The sequence below is a fragment of the Microtus pennsylvanicus genome, chromosome 19 (assembly GCF_037038515.1).
Source record: "Microtus pennsylvanicus isolate mMicPen1 chromosome 19, mMicPen1.hap1, whole genome shotgun sequence".
Lineage (NCBI taxonomy): Eukaryota > Metazoa > Chordata > Mammalia > Rodentia > Cricetidae > Microtus > Microtus pennsylvanicus.
In genome coordinates this window covers 25804107-25829512 of record NC_134597.1, presented here as the reverse complement: position 1 = coordinate 25829512, position 25406 = coordinate 25804107, and the positions used below count along the sequence as shown (strand labels likewise).

General features: G+C 48.3%; 1 protein-coding gene across 2 annotated transcripts in view; it reads left to right on the top strand.

Annotated features, from left to right (window-relative positions):
• Plxna4 (plexin A4) overlaps positions 1 to 25406 on the top strand; it is a 452981-nt gene that overhangs the window by 352135 nt on the left and 75440 nt on the right. For both annotated transcript variants that reach the window (XM_075953914.1, XM_075953915.1), the window contains exons 6-10: positions 3109 to 3232; positions 4458 to 4611; positions 5860 to 5959; positions 8787 to 8901; positions 19216 to 19416. In XM_075953914.1, the coding sequence (XP_075810029.1) occupies positions 3109 to 3232; positions 4458 to 4611; positions 5860 to 5959; positions 8787 to 8901; positions 19216 to 19416 (694 nt within the window). The remainder of the gene's footprint in view (positions 1 to 3108; positions 3233 to 4457; positions 4612 to 5859; positions 5960 to 8786; positions 8902 to 19215; positions 19417 to 25406) is intronic.

The following is a 25406-nucleotide window of genomic DNA, read 5'->3' as shown; positions in this document are numbered from 1 at the left end:
ACTTAATCACCCCCTCTCCCCTTCCCTCTCACTCACCCCCTTCCTTCTCCATTCCTTTCCCTTCTAATTTTCCACTTGGCTGGGAATTCTCCAGCAGTGAAAGTTCAGGCTTAGGGGAGGGCGGAGGTAACTGCTTCATTAGAGGGGATAATCTCATTGGAACCACTGGCTTGAATAATAACCCCTTGCAGGGGCCTGGGGCCTTTCTCCCTAGAGCTGTTAGAACCTCTGATCTAGGGCTGTAAGGGCCCAGTGCACAGGAAGTGGAATGAGAAAGGGAAGCCCTTAACCCAGGGGCTGAGGGAGGTGCGTCTCCTTGGGGACTGCTGGTCACTTGCACATCTGTATTTGGGGCAGAGGCCACAATTGAGATAACAGAGACAAATGCCTGAAAACTCTGCATTTTGTGAGTCTACATAAGCCCCAATTCCCCTACCTGGGAAGTGGATGAAGTGGGAACCTGATGCCTCTACTGTCTAGGAGAGAGCCCTATTTTCCCAGGTACTAGAGTCCTTGGTAGGAAGCAATTAAGGGGCTCTTCTGGGACCAGAAATGAGCCCCTTTCACAGTCTCTAACTCTGGCATGAACTGCTAGAGAAGCACAGACCTCAAAAGGCTAAGGACTATGATCTTGATGGACCCCATGGGATACCAGAAGCTGTGATCCTTCCCCTGCCATCATCCCATCAAACTTAAGGTCAGTTATCTGTGTTTTTGGACATTTGCAGCCTGTCCACTCCTGTACTATGAAGGATGGTAGACATCTCACAACATCCCTGGTCCTGACCTTAAACTTAACTTTCCACTGAGACAGAGCTCAGTTCTCCAAATACTTTGATAGCCGTTAAGGAAACAAGCTACCGTCCATTGCATGCTCTCACTCTCCTGACCTTTCTGGTCCTGAGCCTCCCTCCATCTTCAGCGGGGGAAGCAGCTTTAGTCTCCTCTTCTCCCTTTGATGTGCCAATGAGCCAGTCTGCATCAGCTGCACTTTAGAGCCCCAGGAACTAGGAAGTGAAGGAAGTGATGGGGTGCCAATTCCAGCTGGCACTTGTTGACACCCCTCTCGAAGCTACACACCGGTCTAACTACTTACAGCATACTCTCTCCTGCAATCTTTAGGAAACTCTAGTTGTCTGATACCATTTTGCTCCCATTTTAGAGAAGAAAAGACCAAGGCACCAAGAGGTTAGGCATTTGGGCTTGATGCTTAAAACTGTAAATTACACGTGGTTTCCTATACTCCGTACTTTCTAGAACTGTGGCAAGATGCACCCTAGAAATCTGAGTAGCAGCAAACAATACAGGTCAGACTTGTCCCCACCCACCTGTGCCTTCTCCTCCAGCCTGGGAGAGAAATAGTGTTCATCTGTTCTACTTAGTAACTTCTGGTGATGTTTGGCTTGGCAGCTTTACACACACACACACACACACACACACACACTCACACACACACACTTCATAATTTAATCAAAGGTACTCTTTTCAGACCTACTGATTGCTCTTGGAAACAGAAACTTCAAAGTTGGGGAGTCGGTGAATAATTGAAGCTGTACCAGTTCTCTGGGACTGCTGTTAATGGACGTAATAACACTATTAATAGCGATGTCAGCTCAGACACTCTGGAAAAGTCCATAACATTAGCCTAATGGCTGAAGGTAATGGAGTCCTTGCCGAGGAGCTGGCCTGGTAAATTAACTCCCAAGACTCAGAGGCAGACACTCTTGCTGCCAGTGGTTTGCTCGAGCCGCCAAAGAATGCCATGGGGACCCCCAGACTCACTCCTGACCTTTCCCCTCATGACTTGGAGCCCTTGAAGTAATCCCAGGGAGTTCAGGTTTATCCAACAAGGATAGATGATAGTCACGTGCTTGCTGCTGAATCTAGGAGGAATGGTGGAGAGGAAATGTTTAAAGAGCCCTAAGAATGTAAGAGGAGCATTAAGACTGCATGGCACCTGGGTTTAGTCTGCAAGGGAGTGTGTTCCCTTCCTTCTTCATCCAGAAGCTTAGCACGGTAAAGAGCAGAGGCTCTGAGTTTACCTGGGCTGGGTATGGACTCAGATTCGCTGTGAGATACCTGGACGAAGAAGTGACTCCTTCATCCTTTTCTGTGGTTTCTTGACCTCTAAGACGGCTTGGCCAAAGACACTTAAATGGCATAAAATGCAGAGCCCTATCCCAGTACTGCCAGCACACAGTAACTAGTGGTTATGATTGCATTAAGTAGAGTTGGGTTGACTTTGGTGTCACCCATCCCTCTGACTGTAAGGCCCTCCTTCTGCCGCAGTCTCCTTTGTCCCACCTCTTCCTTCCAGGGCAACTTTGGCTGTCACCGTCTGTACTTTTCCCTTAGTTAACTAGACACTATCTCTAACTCTGCACTCTGAGGCCATCCTCCAGCTGTGGCTAACTGTGTCTTCTTTTGCTCTGACGAGAAGGACGGGCCACAGCTTTCTTCTACAGCTAAGAGTTGGCCTACAAGCCACCCACTACCCTGGTATTTCCCCTCCCTTCCTTTCTTCCCCCACCCCACATCTGTCTGCCTTTCCAGAAGAAAGTTCTCTTCCCATGTCCCTTCCCCCCTTTTGCTCCCTATCCCCTGCTACTGTTCCTTCTGTCACTTTTCCTAGGCCTCTCTCAACCTCCAGACATCGTCAGGAGTCATTTCCCTGTGATTTCAAGTACAAAAGAGCTGAACTAATCTGTAGATCTAGATAGAACTGGATAGGTAAAAACGCATGGAAAGCCCAGACAGAACTGGATGAACAAAGGCAATAAAATATGTCTCATGTGCTATACACATCTATGGGGGATAAGTGAGGTTTGCTAAAAAATAAAGGGGATGGTGAAGGGTGTCAGAGGCTGTGTGGATGGACAGGAAGTAGACTGGCCAAGATGGTGTGACTCATATGTGACTCTTCTCTCCTGTGAAGGGGGTGGGGGAACTGCTACCCTTTTCAAAGCTGAGCATGGTAGAGGAAGGAAGTGCATAATAGAAGCTTGGAGAAGGAGAGGCAACGAGCCCTTGAGGTTTAGTAGGGCCCAAGAGCTTCTGGATATGCCCGTCCCTTTCTGGGTCAACTGATTGTCATTGTGTCCTTTCCAGGTGCACCCGGAAGGAACGGTGCGAGCGCTCCAGGGAACCCCGAAGGTTTGCCTCGGAGATGAAGCAGTGTGTCCGGCTGACAGTCCATCCCAACAACATCTCTGTCTCTCAGTACAATGTGCTGGTGAGTGGGGAGGTCAGAAGCCAGGGCAGAACTCTCCCCTGGCAGAAAGCACCAAGGCCTCTTGGGAGCAGCTCTAGGCCAGGGTCAGGGATGCTCGTGAAGAAGTGGGAACCCGAGAAAGGTGGGATGGACAGAAACACTGAAGAAAAGGTTCCACTCATAACGACAAGGGATTGACCACACCGAAGGTGATCAGGAAATACAAATTAAGGCTATGCTGAGAGTCCATCTCACTCCATTGGCAGTCATTAAGAAAACAAGTAAAAACAAAATGATGACAAAAATGTGAACTGGTCTAGGCACTATGGAAATCAAGGCAGAGGCTACTCAAAAAACCAAAAGTAACTCCCTCCCATATGACACAGACGTAACACTCAATCCTTGTTATGCAGTGCTCGAACACTTCTGTTTCCATAAAAAAGAACAAATCCATGTCATTTGCAGAAAAATGGGTGCAACAAGATCATATTATTAACTGAATTTCAATCTGTCTCAGAAAGACAAGTACCATGTTTTCTCTCATTTGTGGGTACCAGGTTTTCTGCATATGTCATAAAAGTGGAAGCTCTTTTTTAAAAAGAGAGGAAATGGGACTAGCTGGAGAGTACGGGGGAGGGGGGCAGGTAGCGTGGTAGAGCATGGGGTTCTGCTCAAAATACATATTTGTAGGAAAATCATATTTGAGGAACATAGCATTAGGTGACCAAGCAGAATAAACAAAGTAGTATTTTATTATGATCCAAATTATGACATGGGTATACCTAAATATCTCTTAGCCAATTTGAGATTAATTGGCATGCAAGTAAATGTAGAATGATAGAATAAGGCCATGTAGCAATGAGTGTTGGGAATGATCCCTTTATCTATGCAGGGGGCCAATGTAGCTACCTTGGGAGAATGAAATATGGACTCCCGAGTTCTAGCACTGGGCACACAGTCATTACCAAATGGAAGATAATTTCCCATCAGCCAATCTGGTCCTGTTCAGAATTCCTCTAGCACACAAATCCCCTAAGCATTCCTACTTCCCAGGGTCAAATCCATTCGGATCCTAGCGGCTTTCTTTAGTCTGTGCCTCTGCCTCCCGCTGCCTTCTCTACCCTTCTCTTGTAGCAAACTGATCGGTGTTAATAATTCTCCTTTGTCTGTCTCTTCCTCCTCCTGACTTTCTCCCTTCCTTCCCCCTCCTCTCCTCTTTCCCCCTGCCTGGCTGGGCTCTTCACAGCTGGTCCTAGAGACATACAATGTCCCGGAGCTGTCAGCAGGTGTCAACTGTACCTTTGAGGATCTGTCAGAGATGGATGGGCTGGTAATAGGCAATCAGATCCAATGCTACTCCCCTGCAGCCAAGGAGGTGCCCCGCATCATCACAGAAAATGGTAAGCAAGTGGTCCCAGGAGGCAAAGTTGGGTGGCAGACTCTTCATTGTGCCTGGGTAGCAGAACTCGTGACAGATGTGGGGAACGGAGAGAGCCTAGGGGCAGAGTGAAGTCAGAGCGAGTGGGCTGATGGCTGAAAGGGGTAGAGGTGAGAGTTTCCTCTTTTACCCCTGGAAATTGACTGGTACATCCCAGCTTAGCAACCAAACTTCTACCTCATCCTGGTGAGGAAGAGCCACTGAGAGGGTGGATAGAAGCCAGGCCAGAACAGCAGTAGTGTGGGTAGGTGATGTCATTGTTTTAGCTGGCCTGGGGGAACTGTGGAAGAGGGAAGCTGGGAACATGGGTGTGACGGAGCAGGTCCAACGGCTCCTCCATAACCCTTTGTATACCATCAGTTGAGCGAGTCTGACTCTAGAGTGCTTTCTCCCCACCGTCCCACACACAGCTGCCTGTTGCTCGTAACCAACTCTATTGGGAAGGCTGTGAGTGGACACAGGCTTGACACTGGTAAGGGACAGGCTGGCCTCGGCAGATTGATTCCATGCTGTCCCTCCCATTTGGGCTTGTCACATTTATTCAGAACCGATTGATTAATGAGGCGCTTGGGGAAAGCAGAGAACAGGGCTGGAAGTGGGGTCCAGGGTCAGGGCTGTGAATTAAACATGGGCTCCAATGTCTCTTTGGCGCCAGCTGAGGAGTCTAATATCTCGTACCCCTATGGAGCCACGTCCCACAGAGACAATAGTATCAGACCTCGGTCTCTCTGCACAGAGATCATGAGGTGAACTCATATGTGCACACATTTGCACATACATGCAATTCCACCTGTGCCATTGGCAACCGTTTTCCTGAGATACTACATTGTTTTCCTCCTTGGCTACTCATCACTGTTTGTGATTCCAGGAGGCTTTTAAGCACAGCATGTAAGGGTGTGTGTGTGTGTGTGTGTGTGTGTGTGTGTGTGTGTGTGTACACGCACGCACGTCCACAGAGACACATGGAAAGTGAATGGGGGGTCTGGTGACATAACAGAGAAGGGAGACCAAACACAATTTGTTTTGCTTGTATGAGCGTGGGGGGTGGAGTGGTCATCCTGGAAGTGAACCTTGCTGATTCAGGGACCTATGAAACCTGGCAGTGTCCCAGAGGAGCAGTCTCTCTTTCCCAGAGTGCATTGCCGCTAAGGGACGTTTGGCTTGGGTCTTGAACTTCCCCTGGCCCCCGCTGGTGGGCTCTGCCTTATAGGAGACCATCATGTTGTCCAGCTGCAACTCAAGTCGAAGGAGACCGGCGTGACTTTCGCCAGCACCAGTTTTGTCTTCTACAACTGCAGCGTCCACAACTCGTAAGTGCCCTGGCTTCCCTCGCCTTTTCATGGCTAGGGTCAAGGTTCATGCAGAGCTCAGAAGACCCCACTGTGATTTCCAGGACTCATTGTATGGAGGCTTCCAAAGAGGCCTCCTTAATGCTAGAAGACGGGCCTCTCTCTTGTACGGAAGGGAGTAGGAAGAGACAAAAGTGGGCGCCTAGGGTGTGAGCCCTGCAAATCCCTAGCCCATGCGTCTTCCCTGGCATAAATCTCCTAGCCTGAATCCCTTCCCACCGTTGTACTAGGGATAATATAGCTCACCTGAAGGACATCAGTTCACACCTACACAGAGGAAGGACCAGGGAAGGGAGGGCAGCCTTTACATGTATCCAGGAGAGGTCAGGCAGTCTAGCAAGCCAACTGAATGCTCTGCCCTATAAGCTGGGTCAGGACTCATACAGACTGGGTCAGGACTCATACAGACTGAGTCAGGACTCATACAGACTGGGTCAGGACTCATACAGACTGGGTCAGGACTCATACAGACTGGGTCAGGACTCATACAGACCGGGTCAAAGTGCAAAAGGAAAGCCAAAGACACAGCGTGGCAGAGGCCCCGCTATGGAGACACAGAAACCTGACTCCGACTTTGCTTGACTCTGGCATCTCCCCCTCTAAATAGCAACCACGGACAGGAGATCAGTTAGAGGGGTTAGCCACTCTGCGCACTAGTGTCCTCTATAAAAGGGGACCTAGAGGTACTGGCACCACAATATTTAGTGAGTGGCATGTGTTAGCTGCTTTTCTAAGAGCTGTGACACACTCCTTGGTGGAAGTCACCTAAGGGAGGAAAAGTTTGTCCTGGCTCATGATTCACGGCATACAGTGAGTGCATTATGAAGGAGACATCACGGTGGTGGGAAGGGTTTGTCTGCAGCAGAGAGAGCTTGTAGAATGGCTTCCCACATTTTGGCAAATCAGGAGGCAGGTCAGGCCAGAACCAGAAGGGAGTATTATCTTCAAGGCCTGTTTCCAATGACCCTCTTCTGTTACCTATATCACAGTCCTCAAGATTTTACAAATTCTCCCAAACAGTACCACTAACCAGGGACCATGAGTTCAAGCAGAGGAGCCTGTTGGGGACATTTCATATTCAAATTGCGACATAACATCCCAGGAGCACTGTCCTATCAGAGCAGTCCTGGGATGGGACACTGCTGTTGTCACCACTGTATAGCAGACCTGGCCCTCCCACAGGATGGCTATAAGGAGTAAAAAGAGCCACTGTGAGGCATCCTTTAGAACGCCATGCGGCTCACTGATGAGGTACTACTCATGAGTTTTGCTATGGTTATGTTGATATTTCCTCTGTGAACGGATGAGATTGAACCAGATTGGAGATGTATAAAATTTCTTAATGTAGAACTTGAAATTAGATATGCAAGTCCAGCATGCAAAACAGATGGAAGAAGGGGCTGCTTACTGGGGGAGCTATGAGTCCAGGAGCCCCTCTGTCTAGGATCCCCATGGTACTCTATATAGTCTCCAAAGGAGCTCCATGGAACCTTTAGAGTTCCATAGAGAGAGTTTGCAAAACACATGGCTTGACAACACACACACACACACACACACACACACACACACACACACAACATATCTGCTTATTTTAACATGCTGGTTGCATTCCTCTCTTTACAGGGTAGGTATCTAACATGACATTTGCTGGCCTATAATTTGATAAAAAATAATTTAGGGCTTATGTGGGATGTCTGAGACTAGAGCTTATCTTACTCTGGGGACAGACATCAAGGAAGGAAGCATCTATCCTGTTTGGCCAGAGCCGGCTGTATCAAAGTTGGGATTCTCTTCTCTCTTCCTGCCATGGAGTTGCCCACCATCTCACCTCTTGGGGGCACGTTCCCTCCCTCCCTCTCTTCTTGCCCCCTAGAAAAGCAGAGTCAGGGATCAAATCAGATGTGGTGTTTCATCCCATCCACAGTGTTGCTCATCAGATAGAGGATTCACAGATTCATAAGATCCCAGCACTCAGGCCCTGCCCTCCACAGCAACCAATACCTGCCCCGTTGCTTGGTGGAGGTTTGCAGCCTAGGCGCTCTGTGGAAGAAATTGATGTTTAATAACAAAATAGAACACCAACAGATTAAGAGTATCTCAGCACAGAGGTTTACCAAATGAGGGTCCAGAGGGGCCAACTCTCCTCTGGCCAAGGGTTGGTCAGTGGAGGAAAGCAGAAAGCTCCTACAGATGGTGGGGCAGCCTGTGGGGAACATGGGGTGTGCTCAGACAGTAGCACCGCACTCTTGTGGGGAGGGTGGAGCTCGGGGCAGCTCTGCCTGTGTGGCGAGGCATTTGAGCTTATGACAATAGGGAGCCCTGCTGGGTTTTTAAGCAACAAAAGGCTCCTATAAAGTTGCCCGTTTCCTGGAGGTAAGGAGTGGGGTTGGCAGCTGTGCTGGGATGCAGAATGTGGAGCCTCAGCAGCTTCCTCTGTCACCAGGGCATCATCCTTAATAGTGTAGGTTCTGAACAGTGAGACTCAGAGGCAATTTGAATTAAAACCCAATTTGGGGTTTGTCTTAGATCTTATAGACTCCACTCCTTATTGCTGTCTTATTTAGCAAAGGACCATGGGGGGGGGGGGAGAAACAGGGTTCCAGCTCTAAGTAAGGAACTCATTCCCTGAGGCACTGAGAACAGTAGAAGGGTGGTGGATTTGTACGAGGCCTTCCTTTGGTCAACATTCAAGGGTCATCTCCCTTAAGAGCAAAATGTTCCCTTAGAGTCTGGAGACGTAGGTGTTTGGGTTGAAGTTCTAAGATGTGTGCTTCTTCTCTGTGCCCAGATGTCTGTCCTGTGTGGAGAGCCCATACCGCTGTCACTGGTGTAAATACCGGCATGTTTGCACCCATGACCCCAACACCTGCTCCTTCCAGGAAGGCCGAGTGAAACTGCCCGAGGTAGGTGCCGGCAGCAGGATGGGGAGAGGCACTGCTGGTAAGCACAGAACGTATGTGCAACCCTTCTCGTGAGACCCAAGAGAAGATCCTGGGGATCTCTTCCTTCCTCCTTAACCTCGGCTCTCCAGGCACTCTGTGTGAAAGCAATGGATGAGCTTGGCCTTGCACTGACACCATGGTTCTGGCTCAGCTGGGAGGTTCAGGTACAAACGCGTGAGGCTGAGTCTCCTGGGCGTGAGTTCTTTCCTTCCTCTAACATAAATGGAATGGCACGAACGTGAAGGAAATAGAAGGGAATGAGTCAGGTCGCCAGTGGGCCACCATGGCATGAAACCTGGAGGAGACTGACAGTCTGGTCTACGTGGTCAGTCTTGACCTTGAGGACAGGAGCAGAGGGGTAGAGTGACTCCCTTGAGGTCAGAGGTCAAGGCTCCAGGAAATACCCATCTAAAATCTGCCAGGAGCATGATAGAAGTCAGACAACGTGGCTCTCCGGGTCTCTCCACTCTCCAAATAAGTGAACCTGACCAAGGTTTGGGAGCAGAAAGGCCCAAGACTGATCAGAGAGCAAAAGCAATGGACTTTGTGGGTTGCAAACGCCTCCCACCACCCCCTTTCCTTGGAGAAGGCTTGCAATTTCTTCTCTTTCTTTCTTGTTTTCTTTCCTTTTCCTCTTGTGGCAAGGTTGTCTTTGATGTTTAGAAAGAAAAGTTAAAGGAACCAAAAGAAAGCAAAGAATTACCATGTTTCCCAGAACAATGGCAGAGTTTCTGTGAGAGATGGTACCTTGTTTATGCCTCGCTTTGTTAGCATCTCCTGGGGATCTATAGCTACTCCAAGGGCTGGATACCAAGGCTTCAGAGAAAGGAGCAGACTTTGAAGAATATGGCTAATTACCAGGGCATGGAGACAGATCCAGATGTTGCCATTACTCTTCAATTCTTTCCGTTTTCCATTAACTGGACACGGTAACCAGCTATGGAGTCTGAGACTCCAGCATAACTCAGAATCTTCCATTTCTCCCTGTCATGGTATGGCATGGAATGATCTTTGGCTCTTCTTTGTCTTAGATTTTTACTTAATTTAAGAGAAAAAAGTTCTAAGAGTTTGCTTCTGATCCAACTGCATCTAGGGCCATTTTGTAGGGAGCCTAGAGGAAGAGGCTAAGTTGATTATCTTATCTGGTTGCTGTGGTAACATCTTCCTAGAGGATGTACCGAACAGAAACTAAGTAAATAAACGTTAAGAACCATTGACTAAGACTAGCAGTGAGAAAAGGCCATTGTTTTCAGAACCTGAAACAGAATCCCTGTCTCCTAGTGTAAATGTAGCATTTTTTTAATGCCATTGGCTTTTGTTTGTTTGTTTCCTGACATAAACTATAGCAGGAATAAAGGATACAAAACGAGGGTTTATTGAGCAGTGTTTTTTCTGATGCCAGTGAAGTTATTCAAGGACTAATCATCTATATTTTGCTACTGTGTTGATCAGATTTCTGATACTAATGCAAATGCCTGACATAAATCAACTTAAAAAAGAGGAAAGGTTAGGAAAAGGTTAGAACAGAAAGAGTTCAAAAGCCAAAGGATTGGGGAGTCTGCTGTGAGACTGTCTCCTAGGAATATCAGGAGCTACACCCATAACGTCTCACCAACATGACCACCTACACATGAGCAGAACAAGGACAAGAGACATAGAAAAGTGGATGGGGGTAAACCTACTAGAAAGTCCTCAACCCCACACAAAGAACTACAGGCAACTAAGAAAGGCGGAGAGTGAGAGAAATAGTTATCCCTTGGGAAGAGCACAATTGGTAATCCAATACCAAAACGTCAGCCCTGAAAACATGCGTATGAGCAGCGTATTCAGACTGAGCAGGTTCTATTTAGGAAAATGTAGATGCATCTAACAACAATTAGTGGAGAGAAAGCCGTAAATTTGAAAGAGAGCAAGGTCTATTTGAGGACTCAGAGGGAGTGTTCTCATAGGGCAAGGGTGCCATGAATGTTCTTATGGAGTGTTCTGGTCGGGGGCACGTCCAGTCAAGGCTGAGAGGTCCAAATGGTATCTGACTGGGTAAGTCATAGTCCTAGAGCCTGAAGTTCCTCCAGACACCTGCACCAAGACCCCCCAGAATGCTGGAGAGACTCGGGCCACAGCGATTCTTCTGGAAGTCCTCAGGTTCGGAATCGCCTTTACCCTGTGAAGCTACGCAGATCAGGTCCTTTTGTTTAGCCATGAGTGAGGCTGCCAGGTGGCTTTTCGTCTGCTCTGCGCTGCACCATCTTGTATCCCAGGAATGCTTTCATCTTGCCCCTTCCAGTTTCGACGCTGGCTTCACTGGCTATCACCAGGGGTGTTGAATTACTTCTTTCCCCCTGAACAAAGAGCACGTTCAGGCGAAGTTATTGGTCTGGAATGGAGAACTGGTGGACCATTGTAGTTGTGTTATGAACAGCAAGTATTCAGGCGTAATTACAATGATTAGGAATAGAATGGCCAGTCACATATGTCGTTTATAGTAACTATATCCCAGTTACAAGGGATGGTTTTGTTTCCGCTAATGATGGCATTGTGATGACAACGTAGACCTTTGGATGGGCTGCCAGAGCCTGGGCAGCAAATGGGAAGGGAGAGGAGAGGAGAGATGAGGTGACAGCATGCTAGGGTGACAGCGTGCCCCTGCTTGCTCTCATTCCTCCCCTCCCAGTATCCACAAGGCTTCCTGCCATCTCCTGGAACGGCCTTTGGCTGGTCAGACATTAACAGAGCTGCAGGAACCTCTGTCCTTGTGTGCACTGGACAGAGTTGTTGGCTCCTGCACAGCCTCACCTGAACAGATCAACCTGGACAGCACACTTGGTAACGATGCTTAAGATGAACCTGCTATAGCAAACAAATCCGCAGGCAGGAGGTGGTCCTCGGTGAGCTGATGCACTGTTTGTCCTCATCTAAGCTGAAAAATCAAAGTGAACCACCACTGAAGCCGTGTTCTCCAGGGACTAGGCTAGGAAAGTCACGGGTGTGTCGGTGCTTCCCAGGTGAGCAATCTCAGAGAGGATGTCCCAGGTACTAGTCTTCCTCTTGAAATTCAACCAGTGTGCTTACTCCAGAGAACAGTTCTAAGATCAGAGGAGAAATGCATTCAGTTTGATCTGCAATGGTGTCCTTGAAAGGTTTCCCAGCATCCACTGCCACTGGTATGGGTGTCTTACGCTAGGACCGGTATGATGAGCTCTGGAATCCTAAAGGTCAAGTTCACTCTAGAACTACAGAACCAGGAATGAAGACTGCTGCTTGTCTCTGGTGCTAAACGAAATCCACCCTTAGATAAAGGCCAACAGCATTTACCCCAGGCTTGACTTTGGAGAGAAATTAGTCTATCCCCCATTGCCAGTGATTCTGCTTTAATTCTATCTGACAGCCATTCCTGGGATCTACTTCCGCCATGCCTTTAACCCTCCTTTGAGAAAACAAAGCCAAACCCAGCTCAAAAACGTGTTCCTCACCCATGCACACATCCCCCCGTCAGGTATTCAATTACTGGGATGCCATTTCTCCAGACAACTGCACTTTCCATCAATCTCACTTGTCCCTCCCCCTTGAGGTTATGGGTATTTCCTTTCTGTATTATTACTTCGCTCTCCCCATAAACCAGCCCATCGTAGATCATGCTAATGGCATTATAAACTTGGGGAACAGCAAGAAAATATATGGTGCATTACATCTTTGTATTGAGCATCAGGGGTCTGAGAAGGCGGGTATAAATTTGGGGAGTTGTTAGGGCTACTAGGGCCGGCTCCTGTTTAGAATTGATTGGGGTGGGGAGACTGAAGTGGTATTGGGGGAGAAGAAGTGACCTGCAAATCATGTTTCCCTTAGCCACTTTAGATCTGCTGTCCCTAAGAGCTTTACATTCTCCCAATTTCACTGTAACAACTGCTCGAAACCGAGCTTTCATCTTGCAAATACACCAGGGGCTGTAAATCTACAAGTCTGTCCCCCTAGCCCCAGGCAGCCCCAGCCCTGAAGGCAGTGTTCTCTCTCCCAGCCCAGGAGCATTCTTTATGTCCTTGTTCAATTATTTAAATATGCTACGAAACCTCTGCCCAAAGGAGTCACCAGCAAGCTGGACCAAGGGGATGGAAAGGCAGCTCTACCACTTTCTACATTTGCTTTGGTCCCTGCACTCAGCACCCCTACCCTCATTTGTGCGCACTGAAGTGGAGACCACAATATACAAAGGGCCCGTCTCTGGATCCGGAGTCATCCGGACCCACCTCCAGAATGTCAAGCTATTAAATATTTGCTTGTGCCTCAAGCCACTGTCCCGCCATATCTTTGGTCTATTCTTACAACTGCAAAATGCAGCCACAGGGTGAAACAGCCTCCGAGGGAGACTGCTTCTTATTGCATGCATTCACGTCTCCACATAATCTTGTCAAATTCAGGTGTTTTCCATTCTGCCGGAGTTGGCCCCTTTCAAATGACGGTTCAAAGAAACGCCTGCTTTGAAAGGAGAAAGGCAGTGTGTTTTGGAGGGAATCGGTGTGGGGTTAGATAATCATCTGTGGCTGGAAATAAGATGAGCAGAAGAAAATATTGACTCACCATTTGTGAGTGCTGGGGTTACCACTTATTTGAGTTGTCTTCATTGAAATATCAGGATGATGACATGAGCTGTGTTACAAAACAAGAGTGCCCATGGGGAGGGATGTGTGTAGGGGTAAGGAATGAATTCCAACTGTACCGAGTTAACCACATCAGCTAGAATTGCAAGAGTAGTGCAGGATGCCAACCAGATCCAGTAGCCAGGACTAGGAGTGACCAGGCTGAAAATACCAACGACTAAAATAATAAAATACTTCCCTGCTGATAAATAACCATATTTCCATGTAAAGTTTCCTGTCACCCTTGCTGCTTTATCATTCATTCCGTTGACTGGCATTTGAAATACCACATTTAAACTAGTTGAGCAGATACTATTTTTGTTATTGATTTTTTAAAGTTAGCCTGTAAAGAAATAGATTTGATCATGATGTTTGTGTATGTGTGTGTGATTATTCTTTGTTCTCCACTGTTTTTGAGAAGATATTTTTATTCCTATTGCAGAGATGGGGAAATTGAGCTGCAAAAAAGATTCTATAGATGAACTCAGATCATCTATTGGGCTAATGATGGAGCTAGGACCGAAAGGACAGCAAACCGTTCTTCTTCTCCTTATGTGACACTCATGACATCACATGGGTCATTTCTCCTTGCTGAGTTCTTCTCTCATCTTTCCCAGACGCCTCATAAGAAGCCTACAATTTGCTTCAGTTCTGATGCTATCTACCTGGAGTTGGTATCAGATCCCACAAGTCAAAGGGCTCAGTTCCACACGCTCACCCCCACTTAGGATGCCATTCACAAGTCACTAGATATGGTCACCTGTGAGTCTGACCAACCGGCTGTAACTTGGGCTCCCTAAACCCCTTCCTCGCATGTGATACTTTGTTGCAGGGGGTCCCAGCTCTCAGAGAGACATCTATTTACATTTCCTGGTTTATTAGAAAGGATGCTAAGAAGGATGCAGAGGAACTGCTAGGGAAAACCGTAGGGTGCAAGGTGTGTCGGAAGGGGGCCCACTGTCTTCATTCCTGCTTTATGGGGATACCCTCTCAGGCCCTTCACCTGCTCACCAACTAGGAAGTTCCAGGAATTCTTTCATGTGAGGTTCCTTTATTATTTATTTATTTATGTGTGTGTGTGTATGTGCATGTGTGCACATACACAGAGGCATGAACATGGCAGAAAAGACAGAAAGAGGGCTTCAGATCCTTTGAAGGTGGAGTTACCCAGGTTTAAGAGCTACCTGGTGTGGGTGCTAAAAACCAGACTCCAGTGTTCTGCAAGAGCAGCAAGTGCTTGTCACGAGTGAGCATCTCCTAAGCTCCTTGGGTGGGGTTCCTACGGCAGTCCCTTTAGGCAGACATGACTGATTGACTCCTCTTGAAGTGCAACCAGCATGCTTACTCCACAGAACAGTCATAAGATCCCAGAAGTGCGTTCTATTTGATCTGCAATGCTGTACTTGAACGGTTCTCCCACTATCCAGTTCTGCCCTGGCCACTGGTACTGAACTCAAGCTTTAGTTCCTCTCTCTTCTGCAGCATCTGGGAAGATCCTCTCATCCCACACTGGGCTAGCAAATAATCCCCATCCTCGGATGAGCTCTTCACTGGCTTAAACTCAGATATGGTTGAAATGGCCTTATTGAGAACAACAGAAAGTTCCTGTCACCATAATCATTCAGGAAACTCCAAGGGTTTTAGAAGCTCTGTGCCACAAACTAGGGGCAAAGCCCAAAATATGTACTTTATATTATGCCTTAATATCCAGAACCATAAAAATCATCTAGTCCACTCTGGGTCTTTTTTTTTATGGGTGAAGAGAGGGTTTGGCCCTGTGGTTGCCAGTGGATCTTCTGTCTTAGAGCAAGTGGCAATGTAACTCCAGAATGCTACTTGTCCTGATAGATAGATGCAGGACCAGATAGATGCAGTAAGGTACAGGGATGGGCCACATAGACTCCCTTTAAGAGGACGTCGTGGTTCCCAGAGATCCATCTCTTTAGAGCCTCGGCATCTCCTTAAGAGGAGAAGCAAGGCTATGGTCCTCACCACCGCTCCTCTTGCCACCCTGAGACTTTGCCGCTCCTTTGTGTTTGTTGCTTGGTTGTTTTAGTGGTAGTAAAATATACAAGTAAAAGCAATGCCATTCTAAGCCATTTCAAGGTTCCAGAGTCCTGTCTACTAGAACAGAACAATCTCAGAGAGAGGATTTCCAGTAGGAGAGCCATGGAAAGAGGACATGCCTCCCTACCTGTTTCTCTTATGCTTGAGGCAGTTGAAGGTATTGAGATGAGTCAGGTTCAGCAAGAGACATGAAGTCTAGAAGGCTTGGAAATGATGCTGAAAACTGATGATATAATTCTGGAAAAGGCAGAGAGATGGGAGTGGGTTAAACCAGTCTTATGGACAGGAGGTAGAAACTGGAAACAGAAGGGGGACCGACTCCAACCTGAGCTGAGGGAGGCAAGGGAAGAGGAAACACTTGCTGGATGCTGGATGCTTCTCTCTGAGTCAGCCACTGTGCACATGTTAACTCATAGAATCTTCAGAGCATACATTTGGAAGAAGATTGCTCATCCCCGGAGTTAAGCCAGCCAATGACAAATGCACCCTTATTGATTCTGAAACCAGATGAAGCAAACGAGGACTCCATAACTTAATTCCCAGCACCCCAAATGTTGATGACTACGGTGTCAGTGTTCCTAAGCCCCTGGGCTGGGAAACAGGGCTTCAGACTCAAGTCCTGGGGGGAGTGTGGCACTTTCTCTGACATTTCCCATTGAGCTTTGAGTCTGTAGGTGGTTTTGCACCTGGCATCTTAGCAGGCAGCAGGTCAGTCTGGCATGATGGGTGGGAGGAAGGGCAGGGTGCTGGAGATGGCCTCTTCATGCCTTGTTGCCAAGGGGAAAATTGCCATTTTACATTTCAATTAAGCAGGGGCACTGGGGTCAACCATCAGCACTACTTGGAGGAAGATGTGTCCAGCCCATCCCTGGGCCTCTCCAATTATTATTAATGAACTTCCTCTCAGAACTGCCAACCTTTTTATATGCAAACTAGGCCTTTATGGGGCCATTGCTAATCAGGACTCATTAGAGCACTCCTAACAAGCTTTGGTGAGAATCTTACAGGGGACAAGTGAGAAAGGCTTTAGCTCTTGACATCTCTGGACAGGGCAGACCTCCAGCCCAGCTCACGTGGAGCGCACCGCTCCAACTGACTGAGCAATTCCATTCCAAGAGGGTCCTGCCCATGGCACCTGATCTTCCACAAGCAGGAGGAAGGATGGGGATGCCAGAAGTCAGCTTCTTCAGCTGTCCACCCATCTGCTAACACTGAGTTATTCCTTTTCCTCTCCCTGACTCAGTTTCTCCATTAGGAAGGGCTCAGTCAATTTGTTCAGAGGAGTCTGGAATTCCAGGTTCCCTGGGCCTGATCGTGGATGGCAACATTTGCTGGGGATGTGGAGGGGAGAGGTGCCAGTACTCCCTGGCTCTCTCACCACATGCGTCTCAGGTCCAGCTCCCTGGGGGGAAGGCAGTCCTAGCCTCAAGCAGAGGTGGCTCTGCAGTATCCAAGGACTGGCTCGTGACTCCCCATTATCATGGAACTGCTGCCTATAGTCCTGCAGCCCCCACACACCTCCCTATTGAACCCAAGCATCAACCTCTTCATGGAACCATCCCTCTTGCCTATGTATGCCACATTGGCATCTTGTCAGAGCGTGGGGGATCAGATAGATGGATGCAGGGGGTGTGCAGGATTGGAGCCACTTAGACTCCCTGTGAGGGCATCTCCTAGTTCCCAGATACCCACCTCTTCAAAACTTTGAAACTTCCTGTAGGAGGAAGATCAAGACTGTGCTAGGTCCTTGCCTCCACTCCCCTGCTGCCCTGAGACCTCATCCACTCCTTTATGTTTTAGGAGTTTTGGTTGGTTGATCTTAATGGTTGTGAAATATATAATGAAAACAACACTATCCTCACATATTTTGAGAGTTCAGTTGAGTGCGTATACACTATGTATAACCACCCCCACCGTCCCCACCTAAGCGCTCCCCATGGAGTAACAGCCCATCTCCCCTTACTTGTCCATCATCATTTGCCTTTCTGTCTTGAAATATCTCTACTCTAGCTGCCCTGTGCACATGGAATCATGTAGAGTTTGTCACTGTGGGGCCAGCTTATTTCACATGGCCAATGTTCTCAGTGTTTAGCCATATGGTTGTGTGGGTCAGAATTTTCACACTATTTAAGGCTGTATACTTCTCCATTGTGTACGTATGACTTATATATTTTTAAAAATTCTGTCATCATTCATCTATGGACACTTACGGTGTCTCTGCCTCTCGGCCGTTGTGGCTGATGCTACTGTGAATGCGGCCTACAGGGATCTCTTTAAGTCCCTATTTTCAGTGTTCTGGGGGACACCCAAGGGATGGAATTACCCTGTGTGCTGTTCTCTTTTGATCTGTTCTCAAATGCACAAGTCCTATCCAGTATCCAATAGGACAATATCCAAGTCCTGTCTAATGGACAAAGAGATGTTGAAGCTCAGCGCAGGGGTGTGCTAGGGTGGACCAGAAGCTCAGTGTTATCCTAACGCAGCTCTCAGTGACATAGGGAGCCAGCGGCTCATTTGCTTTGAGAGACAGCCTCCAGTTACCTATAAGACACCTCTAATACGCCTCCCCCATGGTTTCTTTAATCAATATCACCGCATGAAGAAGACCTGTACTGGGGAGAGGAACAGCAGCCTCAGCTGAGACTCAGCAATGAGACTGTGTATCAGCATCCCCAGGAAGGGCATGGGTGCTGTGATTTCTACAGTCAGCTTGTTCAAAGGTCATCTGGTGTGACAGTGCCCAGAGAGAGGGTGGAACCTGGGGGGGGGGTACTTGCTGGCACAAAGCCCAGAGCAGCCATCCCGTCTTCAGACTCCATTATCCTCCAAGCTCATTTTGGCCTCTCAAGTTAGTGCTGATTGTTTCCAAAGAAATGGACACGGTGATTCATTTCTTCCCTGGCAAAGCCCCTCTGTGGTTGCATGGTTAACAGTCCTATTGCAGGCATCAAAGATCAGGGCTGCGTATCTGCTGGGGAGGGGGTGCATTTCCTCAGTGCCAACCATCCTCAGAGCTTAGTCGGAAACTTCTAGACTGAGGAGCCCACCAAATTCTATTCCAGAGCATCGCCTAATGCCACTCAGCCCACATACTACAGGCTCCCTTAGGTTCCCAGCTGTGTTCCAGATTTGAGTTCTATGGGCCAAGCTGAGGCCCAGGCTGCTGCCTCCGTGTGTAGCTTCCCATATGGTCCATCTGTCCTAACTCCTGGCTGCCTGGAACTTGGCAGGCAAAGATGTCATGAGTCCCCAGAGGAGCAGGATGCCCAAGCAGCAGGGTCATTCTCTGCCAAGGAAGGAAAGGAATTAGGAGGGGCCTACAGACCTGCTAGAGATCTTGGGTATAAACTGGTACTAAAATTAACATGAACTGGCCAAGGATAGATTCCATTAGGAGTGGCCTCAAAATGGTAACACTAAGATTCTTACCCTTACTCCTTCCCTGCTGCCTGAGGATGGGCATGCAATCCTCTGAGGATAGGCCATAGCAAAGACCAACATCTATGTAATATTTGTAGCAGTCACTGTCCTTTTGGTTTCCTACATGCCCAAACTGAGCCATGCCTTGTGTCCCCAGGACTGCCCCCAGCTGCTGCGAGTGGACAAGATCCTGGTTCCAGTAGAGGTGATCAAGCCCATCACTCTGAAGGCCAAGAACCTCCCACAGCCTCAGTCTGGACAGCGAGGCTACGAATGCATCTTGAACATCCAGGACACCGAGCAGCGGGTTCCTGCCCTGCGCTTCAACAGCTCCAGTGTGCAGTGCCAGAATACCTCTGTGAGTCACCCTGCTGGCCCCATTACTATGGGCCTCTGCGAGCCCCATCAGCTCAGCCCTGCTGGGCTCCCTACTCACCTGAATCCTTCCCCTACTCCGGCTCTGCTTGTCCAATCCAGTCCCTGAGCCCGTGGTAGAATGGGTTCTAGAGCAACCATAATGTCCACCAGTTACTGACTCTGATTGCAGCCATGGTGATGAGGGTCACCTACACAAGATGTAGTGTCGGGCCCATGTAGGGGTCCAGAGCCCTGTTTAAGGGCAGATGTAGCTACAGAAAGCTGAACTTCCTCCTTCTCAAAGTCTGCTCTAGAAGTCTTAGGCCCTTCCTTCTCACCCAGCCTGACCTGAGTGTTTCATTGGAGCCCACAGAAGCCCTCCACTGCCTTTAAAGTTACAGAAAAGCTGTATCTTAGCAGATTACACACGAAATGTCACCATAGAGCACCACTGACGGGGTAGGAGTTGACTTGGGTCAGCTGGCCCCTGCCCAGAGTTTACAAGCTCCATAGTTAAGATCAAGTTCTGCCAATGAGGGTCAGTAGTCCCCAGGTTGCCAGCAACTGTCCACTGGATCCCTAAGGAGCTCGGCGTTCCTGACGATGTTCCTCTTTCCTCCCAGCCTAACCCTTTCTTTCTCATGTTGCCCTCCAGCCTTGACGCTGCTCCCTTCTCTTCACCCTGAGAGCAGCTAATGTTGGTTTAAGGACTTACAGAGTTACAGTGTTCTCCAACAATGAAAAGCTGTGCAGTTCTTCACTGTACGGAAGAGAAGACAGAAGGCAGTTATGGTGGTGGCTTATTCGTATAGTCTCAGCATTTGGGAGGTTGGTGCAGGAGGATCACCACAAGTCTGAGTCTAATGTGGGCAATGGAATGAGACCCTGTCTCAGAAAAAAAGGAAAGAAAGAAATAAGGAAGGAAGGAAGGAAGGAAGGAAGGAAAGAAAGAAAAAAGGAAAGGAAGGAAGGAATGAAAGAAGGAAGGAAGGAAGGAAAGAAAGAAAGAAAGAAAGAAAGAAAGAAAGAAAGAAAGAAAATAGAGAAAAATGAGAGCAAGGCAGAAGAAGAGAAGAGAGAGGGAAAGAACATAAACGTCCCAGTTTGGGAGGCTCAGATTTATGCTTGGAGAGCTGAGATGGATGTAATTTGGGTACCTTCTTTAGGGTCGAAACGTAAGAAGCATGAAATTAGATTTGTGGGCAAGTCTTAGCAGGGCACCTGAGGGCAAGTGCAGACGATGGAGCTGAAGCTCCATTTGCTCTGGGCACCCTACCCCTGCTCAAAGGGATTGGCTTACTCAAGGTCACAGAGTGGTGAATAGCGGGGCTGGCTAGCTTTGGGGTCCCCTCCTGTGTCACGCTATCTTCAGGTCACTCATCTTGCTGCTATTGAGTAGGAAAACACTTTATTTGAGAGTATAACTCAGGGCCTAGAAAGTCCCCCACAAAGGGCTGCATGGGAACACCCCTACTTTTCCTGCAGGAAGTAGTCCAGGAAGAAATGGGGTTCAGAAAGCCCACATTCTTGTTCTGTGTCACTCAGCAATGCAGGGGCTGATCTGTCCCCACAGCTTCCTCTCCTGTTTCATCTACGGGCAGCCGGACTAGTTTTCAGATTTCTGCAGTGTTCTAAACCTGCAAGCACAGGAGATATTAACTACTTCTGCACAACCTCCAAGGTCAAGCAAGTCACCTCAAGGGTTTGGCTCAAGTAATTCTCCCCAGAGACAAGAAGGCACTAGTGGGGAGGAGTAGCCAGAATCCCCCACTGGCCTCTGCAGATACAGTGAAATTTTAAACCTTGGGGAAAACCTCCTCTCTTCCTGGGAGAAGCTGCTGCAGGGCGTGGGAAAATGTCTGCAGTGAGGAGACAGTCTATGACCTTGGTCATAGAAAGAGGGTCACAATGTCATAAGATGCTCCTGGGACCCCCATGCTTAGCCTAACCTGATCCCATAAGCCCCCTATAAACTTTCTTTGTGCCATGGAGACTAACTGACCTTCCAAGAAGCTGATTTAGACCAGCTGCTCATCCTCCTCAGTGATGAGTCAGAAGCAGCCTGGATTGCCGTGTCCTCAGCAACCATAGTGGAAGGGCCACTTGCCAGTGAGCCCTCGGTAGTCACAGGAGACTCTCTGGATATGAGGGTGACACTAGAATTACCCAAGAAAAAGGACTCAAATGGCCAGGCGAGGATTGTCCCTTCTTGTTTAGGCACTTGGTGCTAGCATGAGAGGGGACAGGACAGGGTAGGTATCTGTCTCATCTGATTCTGAGTTTGGCGTTTAAGGTCTCAAAAAGAACACAGCTCCCCATGGGAACCCTCTCGTCTGGAAACCCAGTTCTTCAAACCCCATGATTATCTATGATTTTTCTGCAAGCCGAGGCCTCTGCACTTAAGAGTGCTAGGTCCCACGCACTTCTATGTCTGCTTCTAGAAGATGTGGAGCCTTGTGACTGGCTGGATCCAGAGGCCAAAGTTCTGACCAGCCACCACGGACAGTTCTGGACCCCTAAGCCAGCTCTGCCCATGTGACCTTTATCACTTAACTATAGTGATAGGAGAGTTTTAAGTCTCCCAAGGCACTGAGACAGCAGGAGGTATAACTTCGAAATAGATTCAAGAGGAATCCCCTGTCCTAACTTGATCCCTGGGGCCGCACCCTTCAGGAGGGCTCAGCATGACTTTCTCTAGGAGCCCCTATTTTGGGAAGACTGAGAGGCAGTCTCAGGTAGATCCCAGGGTAATGTGGATCTCAGCCAGGATGCCAAGTAACCTCCTTAATCTGGGCAAACCCAGAGTCACAAAAGCAGAGCTGGCTTCTGATTAACAGAGAGGAATCTGATTAATCTTCTGGATTCTGTTAACAGAGGGGACTCTGAAACTGAAAAGTTGAGCAAACCCCAGCCATGGAACTATTATATTCCAAGCTTTGTGCTGTCCCTGAAAGCACCTGTGATGGGCAACTTCTGGGCAGTGTGTAGAAGGGATTGTTTGTCGTGATCTCTTAAGTAACCTGGGATGGGGAAACGGAGTGAGTCTAGTTGGCAGATCAGTGACAAAGGTATCAGAGAAGAGCAGAGAAAGAGGGGGACCCTGAAAAACAAGTCTGCTCGAGTGGGCATGCCTTTGGCCTCAGTATGCAGATGGGATCACTTCCAGACCCACTATTTAGAGACAGGCCTGGTGCCAGTGGCTATAGCTCCTGGGGACAGTGGGAGGAGAAGGGGGGCTGGTTACAGGCAGCCACTGAGGGAGCCACTGTGGGGATGCTTGGCCTACTTTAGACCAAGGCTCCAGGAAAATGTCAAGTGCTGCTAATAATAGAGCCTGCCACCTCCTCTCAGGCTGGCGGTCACGAGCATGAGTGGGCTGCAAAGGGCACCGGCCCACTGCTGTGCTGGTCGAAGAGGGAAAGAGGCCATGAAGCCGGCCAGAGCCCTGGAAATAGACACAGCGCCCCAACCAACTCCTGGTGTGCTCTTGTGGTTTTCTGGCTTATTCATCCAAATAGCAGAACTCTCTGGCAGCATCTTGTAGCACTCAGGACAAGGGAGTGCTCAGAGGCAGGAATAACTCCATGCAGAGGTCTTCTCTGCCTTACAAGGAGAGGAAGCTGGGGGTCATGCACCTCCAAGGTGATGGAGAAGTCATCGACTAGAGGGATCGCAGTATGCCAGCCTTGATTGAGACACTTAACCTCCTGACCTTCTGGAGCCTGTAACCTCCGGTCCCTGCATTCTGTGTCCTGTGCAGCCCTGAACTTTGCACAGACAAACTGCCTGCTGATTACAGAGAACTATATAAATGCTAAGTGGGGCAGAGTGAGGGAAGTCAGGGGGATGGGAGCCCGAAGTCCAAGCTGCCCAGCTTCGGGACACACGGAGAGCTCCTACTGTGCCCTATGTGCCCCATATAGATGCAGGTCATCTAGAGAGGGCAGACATCCAGAACATGGTGACTTCCCCAGAGGCTCAGGGCTGGTGGGGGCACCTGGGTTAATGATGTCTGCAGTATTTCCCAGTTGCAACCTCAGAAAATAGGAGAGAGAAAGGAAAAACACTGCCCAGCATATTTGATGCCCCATAGCCTCTTGTCTTTTAATTTTCTTCAAAAGGAAAATGCACATAGACATGTGTACGCACCAGAACACATGAGCATCCTCAAATGCATACAGCTCCATATGTACCAAGTGTCTGGCATGCAAACACTCAGTTCATGGCTGCTATTATTATTCTCCATAAACATAAACACAGGCAGCACAAATAGAGTTCCATTCCCAGGTGTATACACGCAGATTAAAACACACAATACTCTTTTGGGGCTTAGAGCAGGTGACAGACGCTGTGCTCAGAGCTGTGTGTATTATCTTCAAGCCACGTGGTAATCATCAAAGGTGTGGACTGTTTCTTAATTCTCACTTTCCAAATGAGAGACCCAAAATTTGGGTCATTTGCTCATACTCATGTGCCACTCTGTGTGTGTGTGTGTGTGTGTGTGTGTGTGTGTGTGTGTGTGTGTGAGAGAGAGAGAGAGAGAGAGAGAGAGAGAACATGTAATCATGTTTGCACAGAGACAATCACACACACGTATAGTAAGAATTTCTCGTCTTCCTTCCTTCCTGGGCCATTTTAGAACCATCTGGAAAGGGGCCTGAAGACTTCATCGACATCAGGTGAACTCCATTCTAGTCAACAAGTGCTGTTCCCACACTGGGTCCTGGCTAGCGTGGCCTTGAAGGATAGAAGCTGGGTTTCAAGCCTGACTTAGCCACACCAGCACCCTTCCAAATCCAAGTCTCCGGATGGCCAGTGCTGCCAGGTGTTCAGTTGGTAGACCAGATCAGATGGCCACATTTAGTCACCTCACTCACTGGGGTCTATAGACCTGCAAAGAAGAAGAAGGGGACCAGCAAAGAGGTCAGCCTGAGCCCCACTGCACTCTTTCACATAAAGGAGGGCACCTTCCTTTACAGAATCCTCCCTCTACTGGGCAGCCCCTGACTTCCTACTTCTGGCAGGATTCTTAATTTGTGGTCATTACAAGAGCCACAGGGAAACTCTTTCCAAACATGTCCATCTCCAGATAGTGGAATTAGCCATTTCTGGGGTAGGGTCCTAGGTTTTGCATCTCACTCCTCGTTCTAATGGCCACTCCCAGGGGCTGGAGTGACATAATATGGGGTGACCCAGTGCTGTGTGAAAAAATTTCCTGGAGAGATAGCAACATACATGTCTCCTTATCCCAAATTGGGACCCCATGACAGACCAGTATATGGATACCACTAAAGTCCAATTTGGTGAATCCATGCGATTTATTGGTGTTACCTACAGGAGTATGGGTGAGGGGTTACTCCCAGGAGCAGAAATGACTCAAAGGCAGCTGAATTACCAAAGCTCACTCCTGGGTGACAGCTCACAAAGCTGGAAACCTGGAGCCCACTGCACAGCCTGCAGTTAGCTCAACAGGTTGGAGAGTGTCTTTTCCAGATGTATGAGGTTGGTCTTGATCTCTTTCAGGCAGGTCTGTCAATCTCTGATTCTTCCAGGCAACTGCTGTGGTCTTGGAGTCTTTGTAGTTTGTCTAATCTGAGAATCTTCTTTGCAACTTTATTGCTTACTCTGAGAGGGAGGGGCTAAATGAATCTTGTTACTTTCGGGTACTTCCTGTTTTGAGTTGATTACCTTCCTGATTAAACAGCTTCCCTGCAGAAAGCAATGTTCCAATCTCAGGAGAAACTGCTAAACAAAACCCAGCCTGACTAACACATAGCTCAGTCCCTGGGTAGTTGCCTTCCCCTGCCTATAATTTTACTTTTCATCGTAACCCATTGTCAGCCACAACCAAAAATCATTAAATGAAAAAATCCCAGAAATAGTTTTAAAATGGAATTGACTCCTCCCCCTTTTTTCCTGCATAGCAGAAATGAGCCAAGTCTTTGTCTCCTGTATCTATCCCATATATGCTACCTGACTGTTGATTACTTA